Genomic DNA, 20491 nt, shown 5'->3' with positions numbered 1-20491 from the left:
ACTGCAACTACCAAATCAAACTAACGTAATACAATTACTTAGAGATGTATAAGATCTCTTAATGTCGAATTACACAAAAAAAAAAATATTAAAATAAAAACAAAACAGATACATGGAAAAAAAATCTAAACTTATTTAGAGGTGTAAATGTCTCTAAGTGTCAGAACTAAAAGATAACATAGTATGCAAAAAATAAAACACCGTGGTAACTTATTATGAGTGTATTTCTATAATTTCTTATAACAAATCTAACTATGTATCGCTACAGTAGGATAAATACATGTAATAAAGTTTATGCGCGCGCCGCCACGGCCTCTCGCGGGTCCTCCCAGGGGCCGAGAGGAGACCGCGCCGGGTTCTGAAACAATACATTTCTAGTGAGGGGACGTCCATTATTCACGTGAGGCATGTAGGGGGGGGGAGGGGGTTGAATCAAATCCACAGACAAGACATCCTTTAGACTGAGCATAGTAACGCTACCCCCTCTGCCACTTATACGGTAGCGTTACTCCATCTTCGTGTCAATCCCGTGCCGTGATTGGTCCGTGTCTTTGAACGGACCAATCACGGCACAGGATTCGCTCACCTCGTCCCCCGCACCCCCGTATTTTTGGCAGCATCGGTTTCATGAAATAATTGCTCTAAACTCAGTCTAGAGGATTCCTAGTCTATGATCAAATCTAACCTGGGAGCTGAGAGTAGGTAACACATAAACTGAAATAAACTAGTAGTAGTAGTGTTTCTACTTGAAATAACAACAAATTAAAATATTTACTGAAAATAATTTAATTTGTTCTAATATGTAATAGGCTAATACGTAACACATTACTTATTACACGTTGACATTTTTTACGACTTTCGTAAAAAGGATTATTTGGAAATTCTCTTATAGTTATAGGTATCATCATCTAACTACGAAGCAATTTATTTTATATTCATACAAAATTTTCTTACAATAAATTTTTCATTAAAAATGTAATAATCGTAAATCGTACTATTTAATTTAAAAAGATGATTATTATGCCTAATTAGCGCAAGTAATGCTAGGCCCGCGTAAAACGCGTAATTGATGTGTCTACAAAAAAACTGCATTCGCCAAATGTCACATATGTATTTAGATACTGTCCAGGTGAATAGGGATGACTGGGGTGAATAGGGACAAAACTTAAAATGTGATTTACCTGACAATATCTTAAAGAATACCCACACAAATTGTATCACACAAAATCTACTATTATTACATATTTAATTACACAAACGGGTCTACCGCGATATAGTTTCATTGTTTTTACCTTAAATTCCGACGTTTCAGCTGAGTTGCACCAGCTGTGGTCACGGAAAGACCAACTCAGCAACAACTCAGCTGAAAAGTCGGGATTTAAGGTAAAAACAATGTAACTAATAACTATAAGACCGCCTGTTGTTGCTTAGTTTTATGTTAATTTGCTGTATTTAATCATGTTTTCATTGTGCACAATAAAGAATATTATTATTATTATTATTATTATTATATATCGCGATAGACCCGTTTGTGTAATTAAATATGTGTACAAAACGCGAGAGTTTAAAGTGTTTCTACTATTATTTTCAATCGAGTGATACAGTTTGAGTTGATATTTTTTAAGAAATTGTAAGGTAATTCCACAGACTTTTAAGTCTGTGGGTAGTTCACATTTTAAGGTTTGTCTCTATTCACATTCACCCCAGCCGTATTCACCCCGGTTGACGGTACATCAAAATGCAAAACCTTACCAGTTTCTTGGCGCGTTCAGTGAGCACTCTGAACGCGAAGTGGTTCAAGATGACCCCCGCCGGCAGCGCCACGCCCTGAAACCGGTACAGCTGTGGCGAATCGCTCGGACCTGGGACGTACCGATGACAGTTTATTTATTTACACAGGGAATCCTAGTTCAGGCATTTGTAAATCACTTGTCTTTTTTTATTTATTTTTTATTTTTTGAGTGTCGTTGGCGTATGTGTCGTCTCATAGTTTTAAGTCAGGTCCCCACTGAAAACCAGCGCCACGGATTGCCGCGGCATTATGCTGAGTGGGGGTCCTATTTTAGCGTCCAATGTTTTTTTTATGCCTGTATGTTTTCATTTCAATTATGTAATATGTTGTGGCGTTAAATAAATGTATTTTTTTTCTTCTTTCTTTCTTATAAATTCTTAGTCTTTAAGAGCAACCACTGTACTATACTTTTCTCAATAAATTATTTGTATTTGTATTTATTAGCTTTTTCGCGCGTGGAATCAGTTCCAGCCTGGTTCCAGTTGCTAGAGTAACTATAGCGCCTGAATAAAATGTGATGGCAATAATTTTGAGCATAATATGCTTATTTACCAAGTAACAGGCAATTCATTAATTTTCACATGGGGATGACTTCCGAGATAAAAACTATCCTATGTCCTTCCCCGGGACTTAAACTATTTCTGTGTCAAATTTAAACTAAACCCGTTCCGCCCGTTGAAGAGGTAACAGCTAGACAGACAGACACACTTTCGCATTTATAATATTACTAGCGACCCGCCCCGGCTTCGCACGGGTTAACAAATTATACATAAACCTTCCTCTTGAATCACTCTATCTATTAAAAAAACCGCATCAAAATCCGTTTTAAAGATCTAAGCATACGTACAGACAGACAGCGGGAAGCGACTTTGTTTTATACTATGTAGTGATTAGTGATATTATAGTATGGATTTAGGTTTGCCAACAGGTGCAATACAAAAAGTTTTTGAGATAATATATAATTATTGGTACTTTTTTTCTGACTGGTGCAAATGGAAGTCCCTTTCTAACAAAAGCTGTCAAAAAGTGATATCCGCTTGTATTACAAGTTACAAGCTTTTGAGAAACGGGCCCCTGGAAATGGAAACGCAGCCGCCTAAGGCGTGTAAACAAAAAGGAAGGAATGGAAAAGTTAAAGTTGGTTAACCAAGTTAAAGTTGGTTAACCAAGTTAAAGTTGGTTAACCAAGTTAAAGTTAGTTGGTTGGTTGGGAGCTCTTAAGAGCTCCCGAACCTGTGTTCCGAAAGATCACAAGTTCGAGTCTTGCCCGTAGCAGTGAATATTATAAAATGTATAAATATCCATTATAAAAAAGTTGTCTCACCCTCTAGCCTGTGTACGGCGGTCACGGCAACACGGCCGACCTGCGCCGCGTGATTTATGAGCGGCCCCTTCGAGATGTCAACGTGCTTGTCCACCCTGTATAACGTCACCTTGCCTGTAAACAACAAATGAGGATTTTTAAACTAATACATAGAGGGACACCTCTTTTGACAAAAAAAATACGAAATTTGAACCTTGAAATACAGTTCAAAACCTTTATGGTAAATATATTCATTCCGTCCACATTATTCATAAAAGTTTAGTGTTTACACCGAAAACCGGCCAAGTGCGAGTCGAACTCGCGTTCCAAGGGTCCGGGTTTTCTAATCGGTTTTCCTGCATCTACAGGTATGTAACTATTTTTTGTGTATTTTTTTCAAATATTTTAGACCCAGTAGTTTCGGATATAAAGTGGAGGGGGGATTGTTGGACAGACAGACAGACGCACGAGTGATCATAAGGGTTCATTTTCCTTTTGAGGTACGGAGCCACTACACATAGTAATTGGCCACTTTTGAGATACGGGACAACGCGAGAAAGATGATGATGATGAATCAATTCCACAGTTTAATAAAAAAAAAGCATTTTTTCGGTAAATGGTACAACATAGCACTCTCATGGTTGGGATTGGGACTTCCTGGTCAACAACTGTGACAGGAAGCCCCGCTCTTTCACATTTGTCTAGTACATTTGTACACAGTTAACTACAATAAAATCTAATATTGTGCAAACGGCTATTATTTTAAGTGAAACAAAATAATAAAATAAAAAAACAACGGGTTGCACTCCGGGGAAGAACTCTATGACATTGTAACAGTTTTTCGACCAGGTCACGTGTCCGTCTTACGGTCACGTGATCTGTCGCGAGTTTAAGAGCCAACAGGAGCTGAGATTTAAATATTTTAGGTAAATATACCCGTCTCGCTAACGGAAGCGGCTCCTAAAACTAGTGCGATAAGGACAAGGCGAAAAATCCTGCGTAAAAATCTCAAAAAATCGAGGTTTCGTACTCGACTGTTTCCTCCTCCAAAACTTAACCAATCGTAACCAAATTTGGAAATCTAAATGATTATGACATTATCTGTGTCGAACCGTTTTGCTTTGGCTAATTGATATAAGTTTTGAATAGCGCGCCTCTCATTGCGGCATAGTCAATTAGGCCATTTTGGCCATTTTTGAAGGGCTCTAGCGCCTTAAAAAACAAAAATATCAAAAAAAGCAAAACGGTCCGACACAGATATTGACAATATTAATCTGTGTTGAAAAAATCATTGCTCTAGCTTCAAAATCCACGGAGGAAACAGTCGAGTACGTTTGTATGGAGAAATGACCACTCTTGTTGGCTCTTAACATTTTTTCCCCACCTCAAAAAGTGCACAGCGCCGCTAAAGAAGTTTCAAAAATAAAAACCTCACCATTCGCCTTGGCAATGCTGGGTATCTGCTTGACTTTATACTCGTTATCTACGAACATCTCGAGAGCCAGGTGCTCCGACACCTCGAGCCGCTCTACGGGGTCCCCGCGGCGACAGAACGACACGCACTCCGCCGTCAGCGTGTGCAGCTCCTGGAGTGTGGGCTGCCAGGAGGGTAGGGAGAGCGCCACGTCGTATATGAACGAGCCCGAGCGGACTGGACAAAAAAAAAGTTTTCTTTTTACAAATTGTTGGTGGCCTTTTTTTTTTTTTTTTTCTGCAATCGGCTGTTCTAGCCATAATCAGATGGTTTATGTTTTTTTTTTTTAATTATTATTTAGGGCGGTGTTCCACTGAGCACCACCACCAGTTTGCGTGGGGGCTGGGGCCATTTTATTTAAAGGCTGTTCATTAGGAAGCAATTTTCGTGTATTTGAAATTTATATGAAAACGTGTGTAATGACGTCACGATCAACTCACCTACTTTTTATATTTCAATCCAATCTATTAAATAGAAAAACCGGCCAAGTGCGAGTCGGACTCGCGCACGGAGGGTTCCGCACCATCAACAAAAAATAGAGCAAAACAAGCAAAAAAACGGTCACCCATCCAAGTACCGACCCCGCCCGACGTTGCTTAACTTCGGTCAAAAATCACGTTTGTTGTATGGGAGCCCCACTTAAATCTTTATTTTATTCTATTTTTAGTATTTGTTGTTATAGCGGCAACAGAAATACATCATCTGTGAAAATTTCAACTGTCTAGCTATCACGGTTCGTGAGATACAGCCTGGTGACAGACGGACGGACGGACGGACAGCGATGTCTTAGTAATAGGGTCCCGTTTTTACCCTTTGGGTACGGAACCCTAATAGTATTTAAAAATAACTGCTATCTATGTTTTTCTAATAATTATCTGGTGCTTTATTTCGTGCATGGTGTGAAATAATTTATTTTAAGTAGAGGAAAGTACCCAATTGTTGATGTATTATTTTTTTGCTTGTAAGTAAATTCAATGTTAACGTGTAAAAGCGCCCCTGTGGCCTATTTGCTGAATAAATGTTGAAGTTGAAGTTGTATGAAGCAGCCAAATTTTTTTTCGCGATTTCCGAGTTGGTCCCATAGTAAAAGTTCCCAAAACCTCCCTGGAAACGGGAATGCAGTTATTTTTTAGCTACCCTGTATGCTCGACGCAACGTTGGCGCTCGTATACTCACTGTCGGGTCCCGGGAAGCTGTGTAGATTGACCTCAACCTTATCCTTGAAGCGTGACCACAGCCCCAGAACACCTAGTTCGCTTGTAGGGCCACCCCACAGTCCCCACACTAGTGTATCCCGAGCGTTGTCTAGTCAACTCTATATGCTCGACGCAACCTTTGCGCTCGTATACTCACTGTCGGGTCCCGGGAAGCTGTGTAGATTGACCTCAACCTTATCCTTGAAGCGTGACCACAGCCCCAGAACACCTAGTTCGCTTGTAGGGCCACCCCACAGTCCCCACACTAGTGTATCCCGAGCGTTGTCTAGTCAACTCTATATGCTCGACGCAACCTTTGCGCTCGTATACTCACTGTCGGGTCCCGGGAAGCTGTGTAGATTGACCTCAACCTTATCCTTGAAGCGTGACCACAGCCCCAGAACACCTAGTTCGCTTGTAGGGCCACCCCACAGTCCCCACACTAGTGTATCCCGAGCGTTGTCTAGTCAACTCTATATGCTCGACGCAACCTTTGCGCTCGTATACTCACTGTCGGGTCCCGGGAAGCTGTGTAGATTGACCTCAACCTTATCCTTGAAGCGTGACCACAGCCCCAGAATACCTAGTTCGCTTGTAGGGCCACCCCACAGTCCCCACACTAGTGTATCCCGAGCGTTGTCTAGTCAACTCTATATGCTCGACGCAACCTTTGCGCTCGTATACTCACTGTCGGGTCCCGGGAAGCTGTGTAGATTGACCTCAACCTTATCCTTGAAGCGTGACCACAGCCCCAGAACACCTAGTTCGCTTGTAGGGCCACCCCACAGTCCCCACACTAGTGTATCCCGAGCGTTGTCTAGTCAACTCTATATGCTCGACGCAACCTTTGCGCTCGTATACTCACTATCGGGTCCCGGGAAGCTGTGTAGATTGACCTCAACCTTATCCTTGAAGCGTGACCACAGCCCCAGAACACCTAGTTCGCTTGTAGGGCCACCCCACAGTCCCCACACTAGTGTCTCCCGAGCGTTGTCTAGTCAACTCTATATGCTCGACGCAACCTTTGCGCTCGTATACTCACTGTCGGGTCCCGGGAAGCTGTGTAGATTGACCTCAACCTTATCCTTGAAGCGTGACCACAGCCCCAGAACACCTAGTTCGCTTGTAGGGCCACCCCACAGTCCCCACACTAGTGTATCCCGAGCGTTGTCTAGTCAACTCTATATGCTCGACGCAACCTTTGCGCTCGTATACTCACTGTCGGGTCCCGGGAAGCTGTGTAGATTGACCTCAACCTTATCCTTGAAGCGTGACCACAGCCCCAGAACACCTAGTTCGCTTGTAGGGCCACCCCACAGTCCCCACACTAGTGTCTCCCGAGCGTTGTCTAGTCAACTCTATATGCTCGACGCAACCTTTGCGCTCGTATACTCACTGTCGGGTCCCGGGAAGCTGTGTAGATTGACCTCAACCTTATCCTTGAAGCGTGACCACAGCCCCAGAACACCTAGTTCGCTTGTAGGGCCACCCCACAGTCCCCACACTAGTGTATCCCGAGCGTTGTCTAGTCAACTCTATATGCTCGACGCAACCTTTGCGCTCGTATACTCACTGTCGGGTCCCGGGAAGCTGTGTAGATTGACCTCAACCTTATCCTTGAAGCGTGACCACAGCCCCAGAACACCTAGTTCGCTTGTAGGGCCACCCCACAGTCCCCACACTAGTGTATCCCGAGCGTTGTCTAGTCAACTCTATATGCTCGACGCAACCTTTGCGCTCGTATACTCACTGTCGGGTCCCGGGAAGCTGTGTAGATTGACCTCAACCTTATCCTTGAAGCGTGACCACAGCCCCAGAACACCTAGTTCGCTTGTAGGGCCACCCCACAGTCCCCACACTAGTGTATCCCGAGCGTTGTCTAGTCAACTCTATATGCTCGACGCAACCTTTGCGCTCGTATACTCACTGTCGGGTCCCGGGAAGCTGTGTAGATTGACCTCAACCTTATCCTTGAAGCGTGACCACAGCCCCAGAACACCTAGTTCGCTTGTAGGGCCACCCCACAGTCCCCACACTAGTGTATCCCGAGCGTTGTCTAGTCAACTCTATATGCTCGACGCAACCTTTGCGCTCGTATACTCACTGTCGGGTCCCGGGAAGCTGTGTAGATTGACCTCAACCTTATCCTTGAAGCGTGACCACAGCCCCAGAACACCTAGTTCGCTTGTAGGGCCACCCCACAGTCCCCACACTAGTGTATCCCGAGCGTTGTCTAGTCAACTCTATATGCTCGACGCAACCTTTGCGCTCGTATACTCACTGTCGGGTCCCGGGAAGCTGTGTAGATTGACCTCAACCTTATCCTTGAAGCGTGACCACAGCCCCAGAACACCTAGTTCGCTTGTAGGGCCACCCCACAGTCCCCACACTAGTGTATCCCGAGCGTTGTCTAGTCAACTCTATATGCTCGACGCAACCTTTGCGCTCGTATACTCACTGTCGGGTCCCGGGAAGCTGTGTAGATTGACCTCAACCTTATCCTTGAAGCGTGACCACAGCCCCAGAACACCTAGTTCGCTTGTAGGGCCACCCCACAGTCCCCACACTAGTGTATCCCGAGCGTTGTCTAGTCAACTCTATATGCTCGACGCAACCTTTGCGCTCGTATACTCACTGTCGGGTCCCGGGAAGCTGTGTAGATTGACCTCAACCTTATCCTTGAAGCGTGACCACAGCCCCAGAACACCTAGTTCGCTTGTAGGGCCACCCCACAGTCCCCACACTAGTGTATCCCGAGCGTTGTCTAGTCAACTCTATATGCTCGACGCAACCTTTGCGCTCGTATACTCACTGTCGGGTCCCGGGAAGCTGTGTAGATTGACCTCAACCTTATCCTTGAAGCGTGACCACAGCCCCAGAACACCTAGTTCGCTTGTAGGGCCACCCCACAGTCCCCACACTAGTGTATCCCGAGCGTTGTCTAGTCAACTCTATATGCTCGACGCAACCTTTGCGCTCGTATACTCACTGTCGGGTCCCGGGAAGCTGTGCAGATTGACCTTCACCTTGTCCTTGAAGGCGCGCGTGGCCACAACCCCTAGCAGGAAAGAACAGGTGCGCCAGAACGCCTTGTTCACTTGCTGTGGCTCTGCGCTGTTGTACATCTGGAACTGGGAAGAAAATCTACACTTAAACAGAAGCGGACAGTGCACATTTATTAACATCATCATTTCATCATTTTTTTCATGTTCTCCAACATATAATCAAACCAGTAATTAACTAGCAATTTGCTTGAACAAAACTCTCTACAGAAGTTAGAGGGTTTTGTCACGTTTCAGTACTTTTGAGGCCAACTTCTCCAAGTAGGTTGAGTATGTGCAGCTAAGAAAAAATTCGTGTCAGTTATTTTAGACTAAGGTGAGTTCGACTAAGATCGGACACCGGGTAAGATCGTATGATTCAAATTTCTGCCTGTTGCGGGGCTTTTTTTTTAATGCTGGCAAGGTGATGCAATGCGCTGTTTTGCAATGTGTTTTGTCCCGGGACACAAGGGAAACCCGGGTCCCGGGAAACAGGCAGAAATTTGAATCATACGATCTTACCCGGTGTCCGATCTTAGTCGAACTCACCTTACTCTATAACATATCATAGAGATAGAGTGCTCACTCCATACATCAGTTCAGACTATTAATTTCAGTGTCTACATCTAGCATCGAGTAGCGGAACTATCAGTACTGCTACTTGACAATAGATGTAGCACCGACCGGAAAGTCTTATCTCAACAGCATAAGACTTTCCGGTCGGTGCTACATCTATTGTCAAGTAGCAGTACTGATAGTTCCGCTACTCGATGCTAGATGCTAATAGTCTTTTTGGTACTAAAACTGATGTATGGAGTGAGCACTCTATGTATTTTTTTCTCTATAACATATATAAAAATATATCAAACTGGAGCCGGACAATTGGGTACCACATTCCTTGTTAGTCAATTTGTGCAATAATATTTATTTATTTAAAAGTACTTACTTCAAGTGTGCAGTTCTCTGTTAGAGGTCTGTGCATGTCCCAATGTACGGCTCCATCGATAAGTGCCAGCGCGCTGCTTTCTGCGTGCCACTCACTGAGATCTGCAACAAATCCATATAATCCATTGACGTATATCTCAGGACTGGCTTTACTGGCAATAAGAATGGGGCCAGTACAGCAGTGCGATACCGCTACAACGCGATTGGTTGATTAATTCGCATCACGCGCGCGATTGGTCGCAACTAGTTTCGTTAGACTGCATGATTAGTTCAAATTTGTGAGTGACACCACTGAACGGTAAGAGCGTGCGACTTGAAAACTGGAGGTCGCGGGTTCAAACCCCGGCTCGTACCAATGAGTTTTTCGGAACTTATGTACATCATTTGATATTTAACAGTCGCTTTTCGGTGAAGGAAAACATCGTGAGGAAACCGGACTAATCACAATAAGGGCTTAGTTTACCCTCTGGGTTGGAAGGTCAGATGGCAGTCGCTTTCGTAAAAACTAGTGCCCACGCCAATTCCTGGGATTAGTTGCCAAGCGGACCCCAGGCTCCCATGAGCCGTGGCAAAATGCCGGGACAGCGCGAGGAAGAAGATAACGATATTATAAAATGTAAAAACAAGTTACAAAAAAATGTCACGCACAAATTTAATAGCTTTTAAGATTCTTTATTTGCAATTTTTTTTTCTGTGTTCATATCCCAATTGTTACAAAGTACTTACGTTTCGCACAATCATGAGGAGTCGAAATGTCTCTATTCATGATCAGAGTGCAATCTTTAGGAACACCCTTGTAATTAACTTCAATCTTCTCAATGCGGCCCACATTGTCCAACTGACGCTTCTTTTCCAGCGAGAAGAGGTGGTGACGACGCTCTATCGCCTCTTGTGTACTTAAATATCCTGAAAATATCATGGAAATAAACATAACAAGTAATTTTAAAAGTTCTATAAGAAATTTACGGTACTCTTCTTACTTGATAGTGAAAATGTGTTACTGCATTTATTTTGTAATATATTTCGCGATAAATGCGTCAAGTGGCGTTTCATTTTTATGCTTTTAAATTATTTATAAATAAAGATTATGAAGAAGTAACGTTTTAAGACTTTTAAGGTTATATTTTTAGGTTAAGCTAACTTTTTTATGACGTTTGAGAGACTACAAGTTTGAGTTTTAGAAATTGAAATGTGTAAGCAATAGCGGCTTTTCACTTGACTCAAACAGAGATTCTGACATTAGTAGTGGTGTCTAAACCGGTAAACATCGTAATTTCTGTACTCTAATCGAGCACCAGTCGTAAAGTCCTAATCGATTCAATATGAGCGACTTTGGTGCGCCGCATTCACAAGTGAGAGCGAGATAGAAACATCTCCTTCTCGCTCTCACTTATGGGTGCGGCGCACCGTGAACTTAGTGCGGTGCGGTAGTGTGTTATAGCTATTATTCTATGTCTGTGGTCAATGTCAAAATGTTGAGGAAGTGTTGAGGTCATGGGGCCCGTTTCTCAAAAGCACAGAGTACTTTTATTCAAAAGCTTTTACATATTGTCTTACATATACTCACAAGTCGTTTACATATTATTTGTTTTCATCGCGAAGAGAATTGCATGTTAACTTAACTTCGATTTAAATCAAATAGTTGCTTTGCAGTTTTTGCCAAGTACAAGTAAACAAACTTCCGCTTTCGTTCATCGTGTGTTCGAAGCTATAGCAAGAAAGGTACAAACTACCATGGACCTAGAATGACTTTTTATTATGATGTAGCTATACTTGTACTTCTTAATCTTAACGTAATCACACTAGAAATATCGCATTTACTATTTAAAATGTATCTCAACTCACAGTAGCAATGTAACATTCTGGCTATACTATACATAGTCATAGACATACATGTATATAATCATTGTGGAACTAGTCAAACTAGTGTGACTTGTTTAGCCCCCTCCAGAAGTCCAGACTGTGCGTGAATCGCGGCTTCGCGCCGCATTTGCAATGAATGAATAGTTCGTCATATAATTCTTTTCTTGGTGTTACTAAAACATTAAACATTTTGTACTTGTCTTGCTTAAATAAAACGCATCGTAATTAAAATTAAATATAAAAATAGAAATACTTGGTGTAAAAAACATATCACAGCACTCCTTGATCTATGATGTTTGCTGTGAGGCTCCACAAATCATCATGTACTACTTGCTTTGCAGGAGTAGCAGGTTTTCACTGTAACCAACTTGTGAGCTCACAACATGCCACCAGAGACAGTGTGTGTTAAGGCAGAGGTGGTGTATGTGAAGACAGAGCCTATAGAAGTATGTGTTAAGATGGAGCTTGGAGAAGCATGTGTGAAGACAGACCTTGGAGAGGTGTGTGTAAAGACGGACTTCGGAGAGGTGTGTGTGAAGACAGACCCCGGAGAGGCAGGTTTGAAGACAGAGCCTAGAGAGATGAGTGTGAAGGCAAAGCCCGGAGAGGTGTGTGTAAAGACGGACCCTGGAGAGGAATGTCTGAAGATGGAGCCTGGAGATGCGTGTGTGAAGACGGAGACCGGAGAGGTGTGTGTGAAAACGGAGCCTAAAGAGATATGCGTGCAGATGGAGCCCAGAGAGATATGTGTGAAGATGGAGATTGAAGAGATGTGCCTGAAGCCGGAGGAAGAGTGCACGGACAGCGCAGGCTCGCGCAGAGTGAGCACAGCAGCACAGGCCGGACTCTATACTGACCATGAGGTCAAGGAAGAGCTAGTGCTGGGCCCCGAGGAGTGGCACCGCCCTCAAGTGTTTCCACCAGGTCAGTTTACCATTTCATATTCCTTGTTTAAACATTCAGACCACCAGGAGCTGAGCTAATTTCTGTTTTGGTTAGCTTTTTGCATAGAGTTAAGATAGACAGAGGGATAGTGTAAAGGTGCGACCACACTGCTGCTTGAGCTGCAGTGGCGCGTCGTAAATGTCACGATTTTGACACGTCTTCCTAGTAAAGTCGTAAAGTTTACGGCACGTCACTGCGATTCCGCACCGTTACCGTTTTTTAAGCAGCGGTGTGGTCGCACCTTTATATTAAGAACTAATATTGTTTGTTTTCTATATTAAAAGTCTATCATAGGGTATTTGATAAGTACTTGACATCAGACAATTTTACCTAAACTCGATTTTATTGTAGTTAACAACTGTTAAAGTGGTAACACACTATCGCACCGCACCGCGACCTTGGAGCGTCGCACCCATAAGTGAGAGCGAGAAAGAGATATCTGTTTCTCGCTCTCACTTATAGGTGTGACGCACCAAGGTCGCGGTGCGATGCGATAGTGTGTTACCAATTTTAAAATCAATTTAATTTGCTCTCAGTCAATAAATTGGGATACAATTAATCCACATGGATGTAGCAAATTTATAGTGTAATGTTCATCTTGAAATAAAGAAATCTAAATCTAAGGTTCGATTAAAAACCTCCCGTTCCCGTTTAAATAACCTCGATTACGGTAAGTGATTCGGGTCCCTGGTCCCCTTTAAACTGTTTTGTTAATTTGTTTCAGTGTGTTCGAAGGATAGCGCCGCCCGCGCCAGGGAAAAGCTCGCAGGGGCTTGTTCCGTGGTGCTTAAGCGCCTTCGCAGCGATGCGATTGTTCAAAGTGGACCAAACCCAGACGGTTGCGAACACTGCGGCAAGCGTTGCAGAAATAAGTCTATTTTAAGAAAACACATACAAGACACTCACAGTTTTACCCAAAAAACATTTTCTTGCGGTTTTTGTAGTTCTACATTTCCGACTAAACTGCTTGTATTGGAGCACGAAAAAAGGGAACACGATGTTACAAATTTTATGTGTGATGAATGTGAGTATACAACAAGGTCCAAGAGATGTTTACAGACTCATTTGAAGAGTCACTCTGGGGACAACGTTTTTAATTGTGGTCACTGTAGTTACACTACTCTGTTCCAAAGTGATTTACACAAACACCAGGCGATACACACTCGAGACAAGCCTTTTAGGTGTACTGAATGTGATTACAAATGCAGGTCCAAACTAAACCTGCGACGTCACCAGAAGACACACAATAGAATACTTAAGAAGATACAGAGTGCAGAGAAACTCTTTCATCAATGTGGTTACTGTGATTACAAAACTAGTAGAAAATATCATTTACAAAATCACATAAGAAGACACACTGGCGAGAAGCCTTTCACATGTAAATACTGTGACTACAAATCCATTTGGAATTCAAGTCTACAACTACACCTGATGATACATACCGGGGCGAAGCCATTGAAGTGTAGCGATTGCGACTACAGGTGCAGGCAGAAAGGAAACCTGCTGTTCCACCAGAGGTCACACACCGGAGAGAAGCCATACACGTGTAGTCAGTGTGACTTCAAGTGCAGTGATTTGACAAGCTTACGCAGACACGAAATGGCACATACTAGCAACAAGCCTTTCCAGTGTAATCACTGTGATTACAAATGCATCCGGAAATCACAACTAAAAACACACCTAATGATACACACTGGGGCGAAACCATTTAAATGTAGCAATTGCGACTACAAGAGCAATCGGAAAGAAAACTTGTTAAAACATCAGATGATACATACTGGCGAGAAGCCGTTTATTTGTACCCACTGCGACTACAGGAGTGGATATAAATATGATTTACAAAGACATCTAAAAAAGAAACATTCAGGTGAAAAACCCTGAAATAATTAGGAAAGCGTTCGGAAATATAATGCGTTAGTCACCGATAGAGCATGTGTCGGGTGTGGGCTATGTGATGTATGTGTTGCGGTTCCCATACACGCGCGTGCACGATGTGGGTCTTTCTCTTTGTGACTGCGGTCAGACTCAATCCGTCAAAGTTTTCATACATTTAGTATGATTTGACGGAGTTTAGACGCATGCGCAAATCTGGAGGATGACCCATGTGTTCTCGGCATAGGGTTAGGGGCTATTTATAAATTAATATATTACGTCATTTCAAATTGGGGGGATCTGGACAACAGACATCGGATGATGGTAGCATGACGTAGGAGGAAACTGTGTCATTCGAAGCATGATTTTTGGATGATTTTAGGGAGGGGGGGGTCAAAAATAGATTATGAACAGCCCCATTAGTTCCCGGTGTCGTGCCGGTGTGCCGATATCCTGTTTGCGTATATGTGTCAACACTCAATACATACATACGAACTTTTTGTTATTTTGTTTAATATTTTGCTTACACGGGCCATTCGGGCCAAACAGGCTAATAACTAGTTTTGAATTTTTGCCACTAAATACATCATAAATTTTTAAATGAATAAAAACTTGCAGGAAATGAAATGTTGGTGCTGTTAATTTTTATTGTTTTATTTTTCATTCCTCTAGCTAGTAGCTAGTGTTATTTTTGTGTGTGTATAGCCGTGTCCAGACGAGCGGAGCAAATCGACCAATTTGATCAGGAAAATAATTGGCGCCAATCTCTGGTGATTAAACTGTGTACGTGTGAACGCTAGATGAGATTGGCGCCAATTATTTTCCTGATCAAATCGGTCGATTTGCTCAACTCGTCTAGACTCTGCTTTAAAACCCCAGCTTCTGAGATAGCCCGATTCACGCACGAGTGTGTAGAGGGCTTAAGAAGATACTACGTATGGGATGTTGCGAACATCCGCATCCGCATCGGCAACCGCGGAACTTCCGCATTATTTTCAACATCCGCATCCGCATAAAATCGATGCGGAGCTTATGCGGATGCGGATGTCGAACAAGTCGGTACAAGAACGTCTTAGCGGCGACGTAAGTGCTAGGTAATTTCGTCATTACCTATAACGAAATCGTCTAGATCCAGAAAAGTCGGCCAAGTTACTGTTTATTAAGTATAACGCACCTATATTCTTGCTCAAATACTAAAAATGTAATATTTGACGTTTTTTAAGTACCTAATCTTGACATACGCATCCGCGGATGTGAGCCATTAAATATCTGCATCCGCGGATGTCAAAAAATCTGCATCCGCAACATCCCTGCTACGTATCTATAGATGGTCAAGCAGATCTTGTCAGTAGAAAAAGGCGGCAAATTTGAAAAATGTAGGCGCGAAGGGATATCGTCCCAAAGAAAATTTGAATTTCGCGCCTTTTTTCACTGACTAGATTTGCTTGACCAACTTTATTTTGTGTAATATCCTTAACACACTACCGCACCGCACCGCGACCTTCATGAACCGCACCCATAAACATTAAAGTGTTAACACACTATCGCACCGCACCGCGACCTTGATGCGTCGCACTCATAAGTAACTTCATCTGGATGTTGTTGGGATGTTGCTTAAATATGAAATCTGTGTCTGTGGTATCTGTCAAATTTAGGTTTTGAGTTTGACACTTTTGCCTGTTTTGAGACATTTGAGGTTAGCTTAGCTTCGCTTGTTAATGAAAACAACTACGAAACTAAACCACAATTCATTTTGTTTTATTTACTTTTGACACTGCTCGTTCGTGGCTAGATTACTTTAGAATGATTTGAATTTTTACTTTCGGTTTATTTTATTTATATAGACATTCCCGCTCTGGGAGTTTGTCAGACGAAGGCACACGGAGGGCTACTTGTGTCGATTGGCGAGTACATACCATGTACATACAAACAACGTAGCGGTTGCCGTGATGGACGTGATGCATGCGTGTCGCTGCTGCCTGCGGCGTGCTCCGGACAAGGACCTGATGACGCCGTACACACATCTCGGCATAACGGAGATGTATGCCGACATGATCAAAGAGAGCTTCGATATACATGTAAGTACAATATTCTTGTCAGTATAGCAAAACGTACACAGAGTGGTCAAAGCTTGGAACAAACTCCCAAAAGACGTAGTATCGGCCCAAAGTGTCAATGAGTTCAAGAACAAATTAGATAAGCACAACGCAAATTTTACTCAACACGGAAAACTCTGTTGATGACTCTGGATAGTCTGGATACAGGCATTATCAGTTATTTGAACTGCCTGCCTGCTTTATAAATAATAATACATTTAAAAAAAATGGTAAGTCAGAGTTGGATGTTATTGTTGGAAACATTGTGAAGTTATCACTTCATTCATTATTAAATTTACCTTGCAGCAGGCATGGCTCACTCCGCGATTTCATCGCGTCGCTACAAGTACATGCGGCCCAGGCCAATTTTGGTGTGGTGTCTAGCCATAGTAGTTGTCGCGCATCGCTACGGAACGGACGCCTGCTCGCGCTTGCGCTACCTAGCGGTCATATCTGTCATAATAGACGCGTGTGTTAAAGAGTGAACCTTCTGTACCTAGTACTGTTATTTATTCTGTGCTTGCAGCTGGTGCTAGGCGGCTCAAGCTCGTGCGGCATCTGCTCAATGTGTGTGTGCCGCCTGCGAGACGCGTGCGCCTTCAAGCTGCAAGTGCAGCGCAGCCAGGAGGAGCTGCAGGCGCTGCTGCAGGAAGAGAACATCAAAGGTAGCACCACACATCAAACAAGTAGTGAATTTGAGCTCTATACAGATTACAGAACTTACAGAAGTCCATTAAATGACAATGCTACAATCACACTTTAAACTTGAATGCTAGATGGCGCCACCATACACACTCTTGCTAAGGGTTGTTGCTTTATGGCACCCCAGAGTTGCAAAGGGTCTTCACAAGCTCGCGTCACACCATCCTATCTTCTGTGACCCTCCTGGTCTCGCTCCAGCTCAACCCAACCGCTCTTAGCTCATATGTGATGGACCGTTGCCTAGAGTCATAGACTAGGAATCCTCTAGACTGAGTTTAGAGCAATTATTTCATGAAACCGATGCTGACAAAAATACGGGGGTGCGGGGGACGAGGTGAGCGAATCCCGTGCCGTGATTGACTCGAAGATGGAGTAAAACTACCGTATAATTGGCAGAGGGGGTAGCGTTACTATGCTCAGTCTAGAGGATAACTTGTCTGTGCCTAGAGTGTACAGGGGGCCCGTGCTAAGGATTGACTGCACATTGTCCTGACAGATAGTGTTATAGGACTTCTTTAAAATCTCAGTTTGAATGTATATTTAAGAGGAAGATAATGTGATTTGTGTTGTTTGTTTGGTCTAGAGGACGAATCTGCAGTCGAGGCAGAATATCCAGAAATGCAGGATGAAGACGGGGCCAGTGAGCCTGTATCTGGTGAGTCTCCCGTGCAATGAATAACAATACTTAAAACAACAAAAAAAAATGAACGTTAATTGTTAAAAAAAAACAAGTACAGTGATATACACGCATCAGCTTTCAGCTGCTAGTGTATTAAACAATATAATAATAATAATTAGTGTTTAATAAGCAGGCAGTTACCACAACTGATGTTGCCTGTATCTAGCAATCCTCAGATAAAGTCATTGTTAACTGATTTGTTGCATGTTGGATTTTCGAAAACTTGGTTGTGGCGGCGGACAATTATTTCATGACACGACAGGCGTGCCTTACGCCATAGAATATGATGGGACGCCTATCGTGTCATGCGCCACACGTTAAAAACATTGGTGACACACCTGTCGTGCCATCCGCCCTGAAATAGTTAAGTATTAAAAGACACATGTATTTGCTTGTCTAAGTTGTTGACATTGTGGGCCTAGTCGACATCTTGTGGCCGTTTGTTTGTTTGTTGTTGTTGTTTGTTTGTTTGTGGCATGTGTGTTTGTTGTTGGTTGGTCTTTGTTGCTAATGGGTCTTTGGTTCATAGTATTGGTTGCTAGGTTTGAATAGCTTGTGACCTAACTAGCCTGTTGCTTATAAACTTGTATGTTTGCTTCAGGTGAAGAGCCCCCCCTCAAGCTAGAGACACTGGATGCATGGATGGACGGGACACCTGATGAAATACTGCGTGAGTACGAATCCGGGGCGGGTAGCTAGGCTAGTGTTCAATAAAACAGTTGTCAATAGTTAAGAACATTGAGAAATAATACCTAATCTGAACGGGAACTTTCTAAGAACAGATTTAGAAGATGTGACTAGAGCAGCAGCTGGCTGAATTTATATTTATGATATCTGCATAAATAATGTGATCACCCAGTGAAGTTATGTACAGTCAAAGAATTTAGTTTTTTTTTGTAAGAATGACTTTTGCTGCCAGGGCACTTTGCCAACGTCAAGTTTACTTATAAGGACAAACCGAGGAGTGCACCTAATTTAGTTTCAGTACCATGTCACAGCAACAATCAATATGTAAAAGTAACTAGGGACCCCATACTATTGTCACTGTGACAAGGTACGAAATGGTACTGAAATTAAATTCCTTGACCATACTCAAAATATATGGGTATGAGGATAACATATAATCTTTGTATGGTATTTAATATTATCTTTCGTATTGTGTAAGAACACTAAAAAATGTAAAAGTAAATGAAGTAATCAACTATTGCAGAAGTCACCAATTAGTTTCTTCAAGGGTCCGGTTCTTAAAATAAAATGACCATCGCGGTCCGTCTCTCCTTGAGTTTATTAAATTAACAGAAAATAAAATAGGTCGGCTCCGGCGGTCTGCCATTTGGTGCCTTTGGTGACCCCTGAACTATTGCATTGAAGAATTTTCACTCAGTCCTGGTTACTGCGCAGAACATGGGGTTTAATATAGTGTGTGTTGCTCTAGATGACATGCTCCGGTTAAACATGGCGGCCGGAGGGGCGAGCGGGGAGGATGAGCCGCTGTCAGGTGAGTACATACTTAGATATAATTTTTTCCCTACAGTTGTTAAACTGTAAATTTGCGGAGTTTTGAAAATGCGTTCGTCTCAACTGACACACGCACACACACACACACACACACACACACACACACACACTTTTTTAATTTTTTCACCCTACCGGTGCCCACAAATACTCTCAAAGGTTATTAACAATTAGTTAAATTAATTTGTGTTTCAGTGCCCGACGCCCGCGCCAGGGAGCAGCTCGCGAAGGCTTGTTCCGTGGTGCTCGAGCGCCTCCGCGACGACGCGACTGTTCACAGTGGAGACAAACCATACACATGCGAACACTGTGGCAAGCATTTCAAAAACAAGTCTATTTTAAGGAAACACATACAAAACACTCACTTATCTAGTGGACCTAAGGAATTTGCTTGTGATTTTTGTAGTTCTACATTCCAAACTGAATCGCTTTTATTAGAGCACGAGAAAATCGAACACGGTGTAACAAATTTCACTTGTGCCGAATGTGAGTATACAACGATTTACAAGAGAAATTTGCACGCTCATTTAAAAACTCACACTGAAGACAAGCTTGTTAATTTTACTCCCTGTAAATACAAAAGTCCGTTTAAAAGTGATTTACATAAACACCTTGGGATTGTTGGTGACCAGAAGATACACAAGAGGACATACAACAGAGAGAAACCTTTTTATAAATGTAGTCACTGCGGTTACAAATCTCGTCACAAAGGGCACTTTCAATGTCACATAAGAACACACACTAGCGAGAAACCTTATACTTGTAACTACTGTGATAAAAAATGCAGTCGCAAATCACACTTACAATTACACCAGATGATACACACTGGGGCGAAGCCATTGAAATGTAGCTATTGCGACTACAGCTGCAGGCAGAAAGGAAACTTGCTAATACACCAGAGGACACACACTGGAGAGAAACCGTACACATGTAGTCACTGCGAATACAAGTGCAGCCAAAGGACAACCATACGAAATCACGAAACGACACACACTGACGAGAAGCCTTTTCAGTGTAGCCAGTGTGATTACAAATTCAGTCGGAAATCATATTTGACAAGACACCAGA

General features: G+C 42.8%; 2 protein-coding genes across 2 annotated transcripts; one reads left to right on the top strand and one right to left on the bottom strand.

The window, feature by feature from the left end:
• Positions 1-292: 292 nt before the first annotated feature.
• LOC134658257 (large ribosomal subunit protein mL39) lies at positions 293-10873 on the bottom strand. The gene is made up of 8 exons (XM_063513870.1): positions 10732-10873; positions 10478-10657; positions 9753-9853; positions 8755-8896; positions 4531-4746; positions 3117-3230; positions 1753-1862; positions 293-358 (listed from the first exon to the last, which is right to left on the bottom strand). Exons 1-8 carry the CDS (start codon positions 10802-10804, stop codon positions 293-295), a joined length of 1002 nt encoding a protein of 333 aa, XP_063369940.1. The 5' UTR covers positions 10805-10873.
• Positions 10874-16327: 5454 nt separating this feature from the next.
• Positions 16328-20273, top strand: LOC134658143 (uncharacterized). The gene is made up of 7 exons (XM_063513752.1): positions 16328-16509; positions 17054-17192; positions 17813-17884; positions 18510-18578; positions 19344-19406; positions 19619-19735; positions 20239-20273. The coding sequence occupies exons 1-7, from the start codon at positions 16381-16383 to the stop codon at positions 20271-20273; spliced, it is 624 nt and encodes a 207-aa protein (XP_063369822.1). The 5' UTR covers positions 16328-16380.
• The last annotated feature ends 218 nt before the right edge of the window (positions 20274-20491 follow it).

This window comes from Cydia amplana, chromosome 21 (assembly GCF_948474715.1).
Source record: "Cydia amplana chromosome 21, ilCydAmpl1.1, whole genome shotgun sequence".
Classification (NCBI taxonomy): Eukaryota; Metazoa; Arthropoda; class Insecta; order Lepidoptera; family Tortricidae; genus Cydia; species Cydia amplana.
Note: the sequence above shows the minus strand (reverse complement) of the source record. Positions and strands in the feature narration are given on the sequence as shown.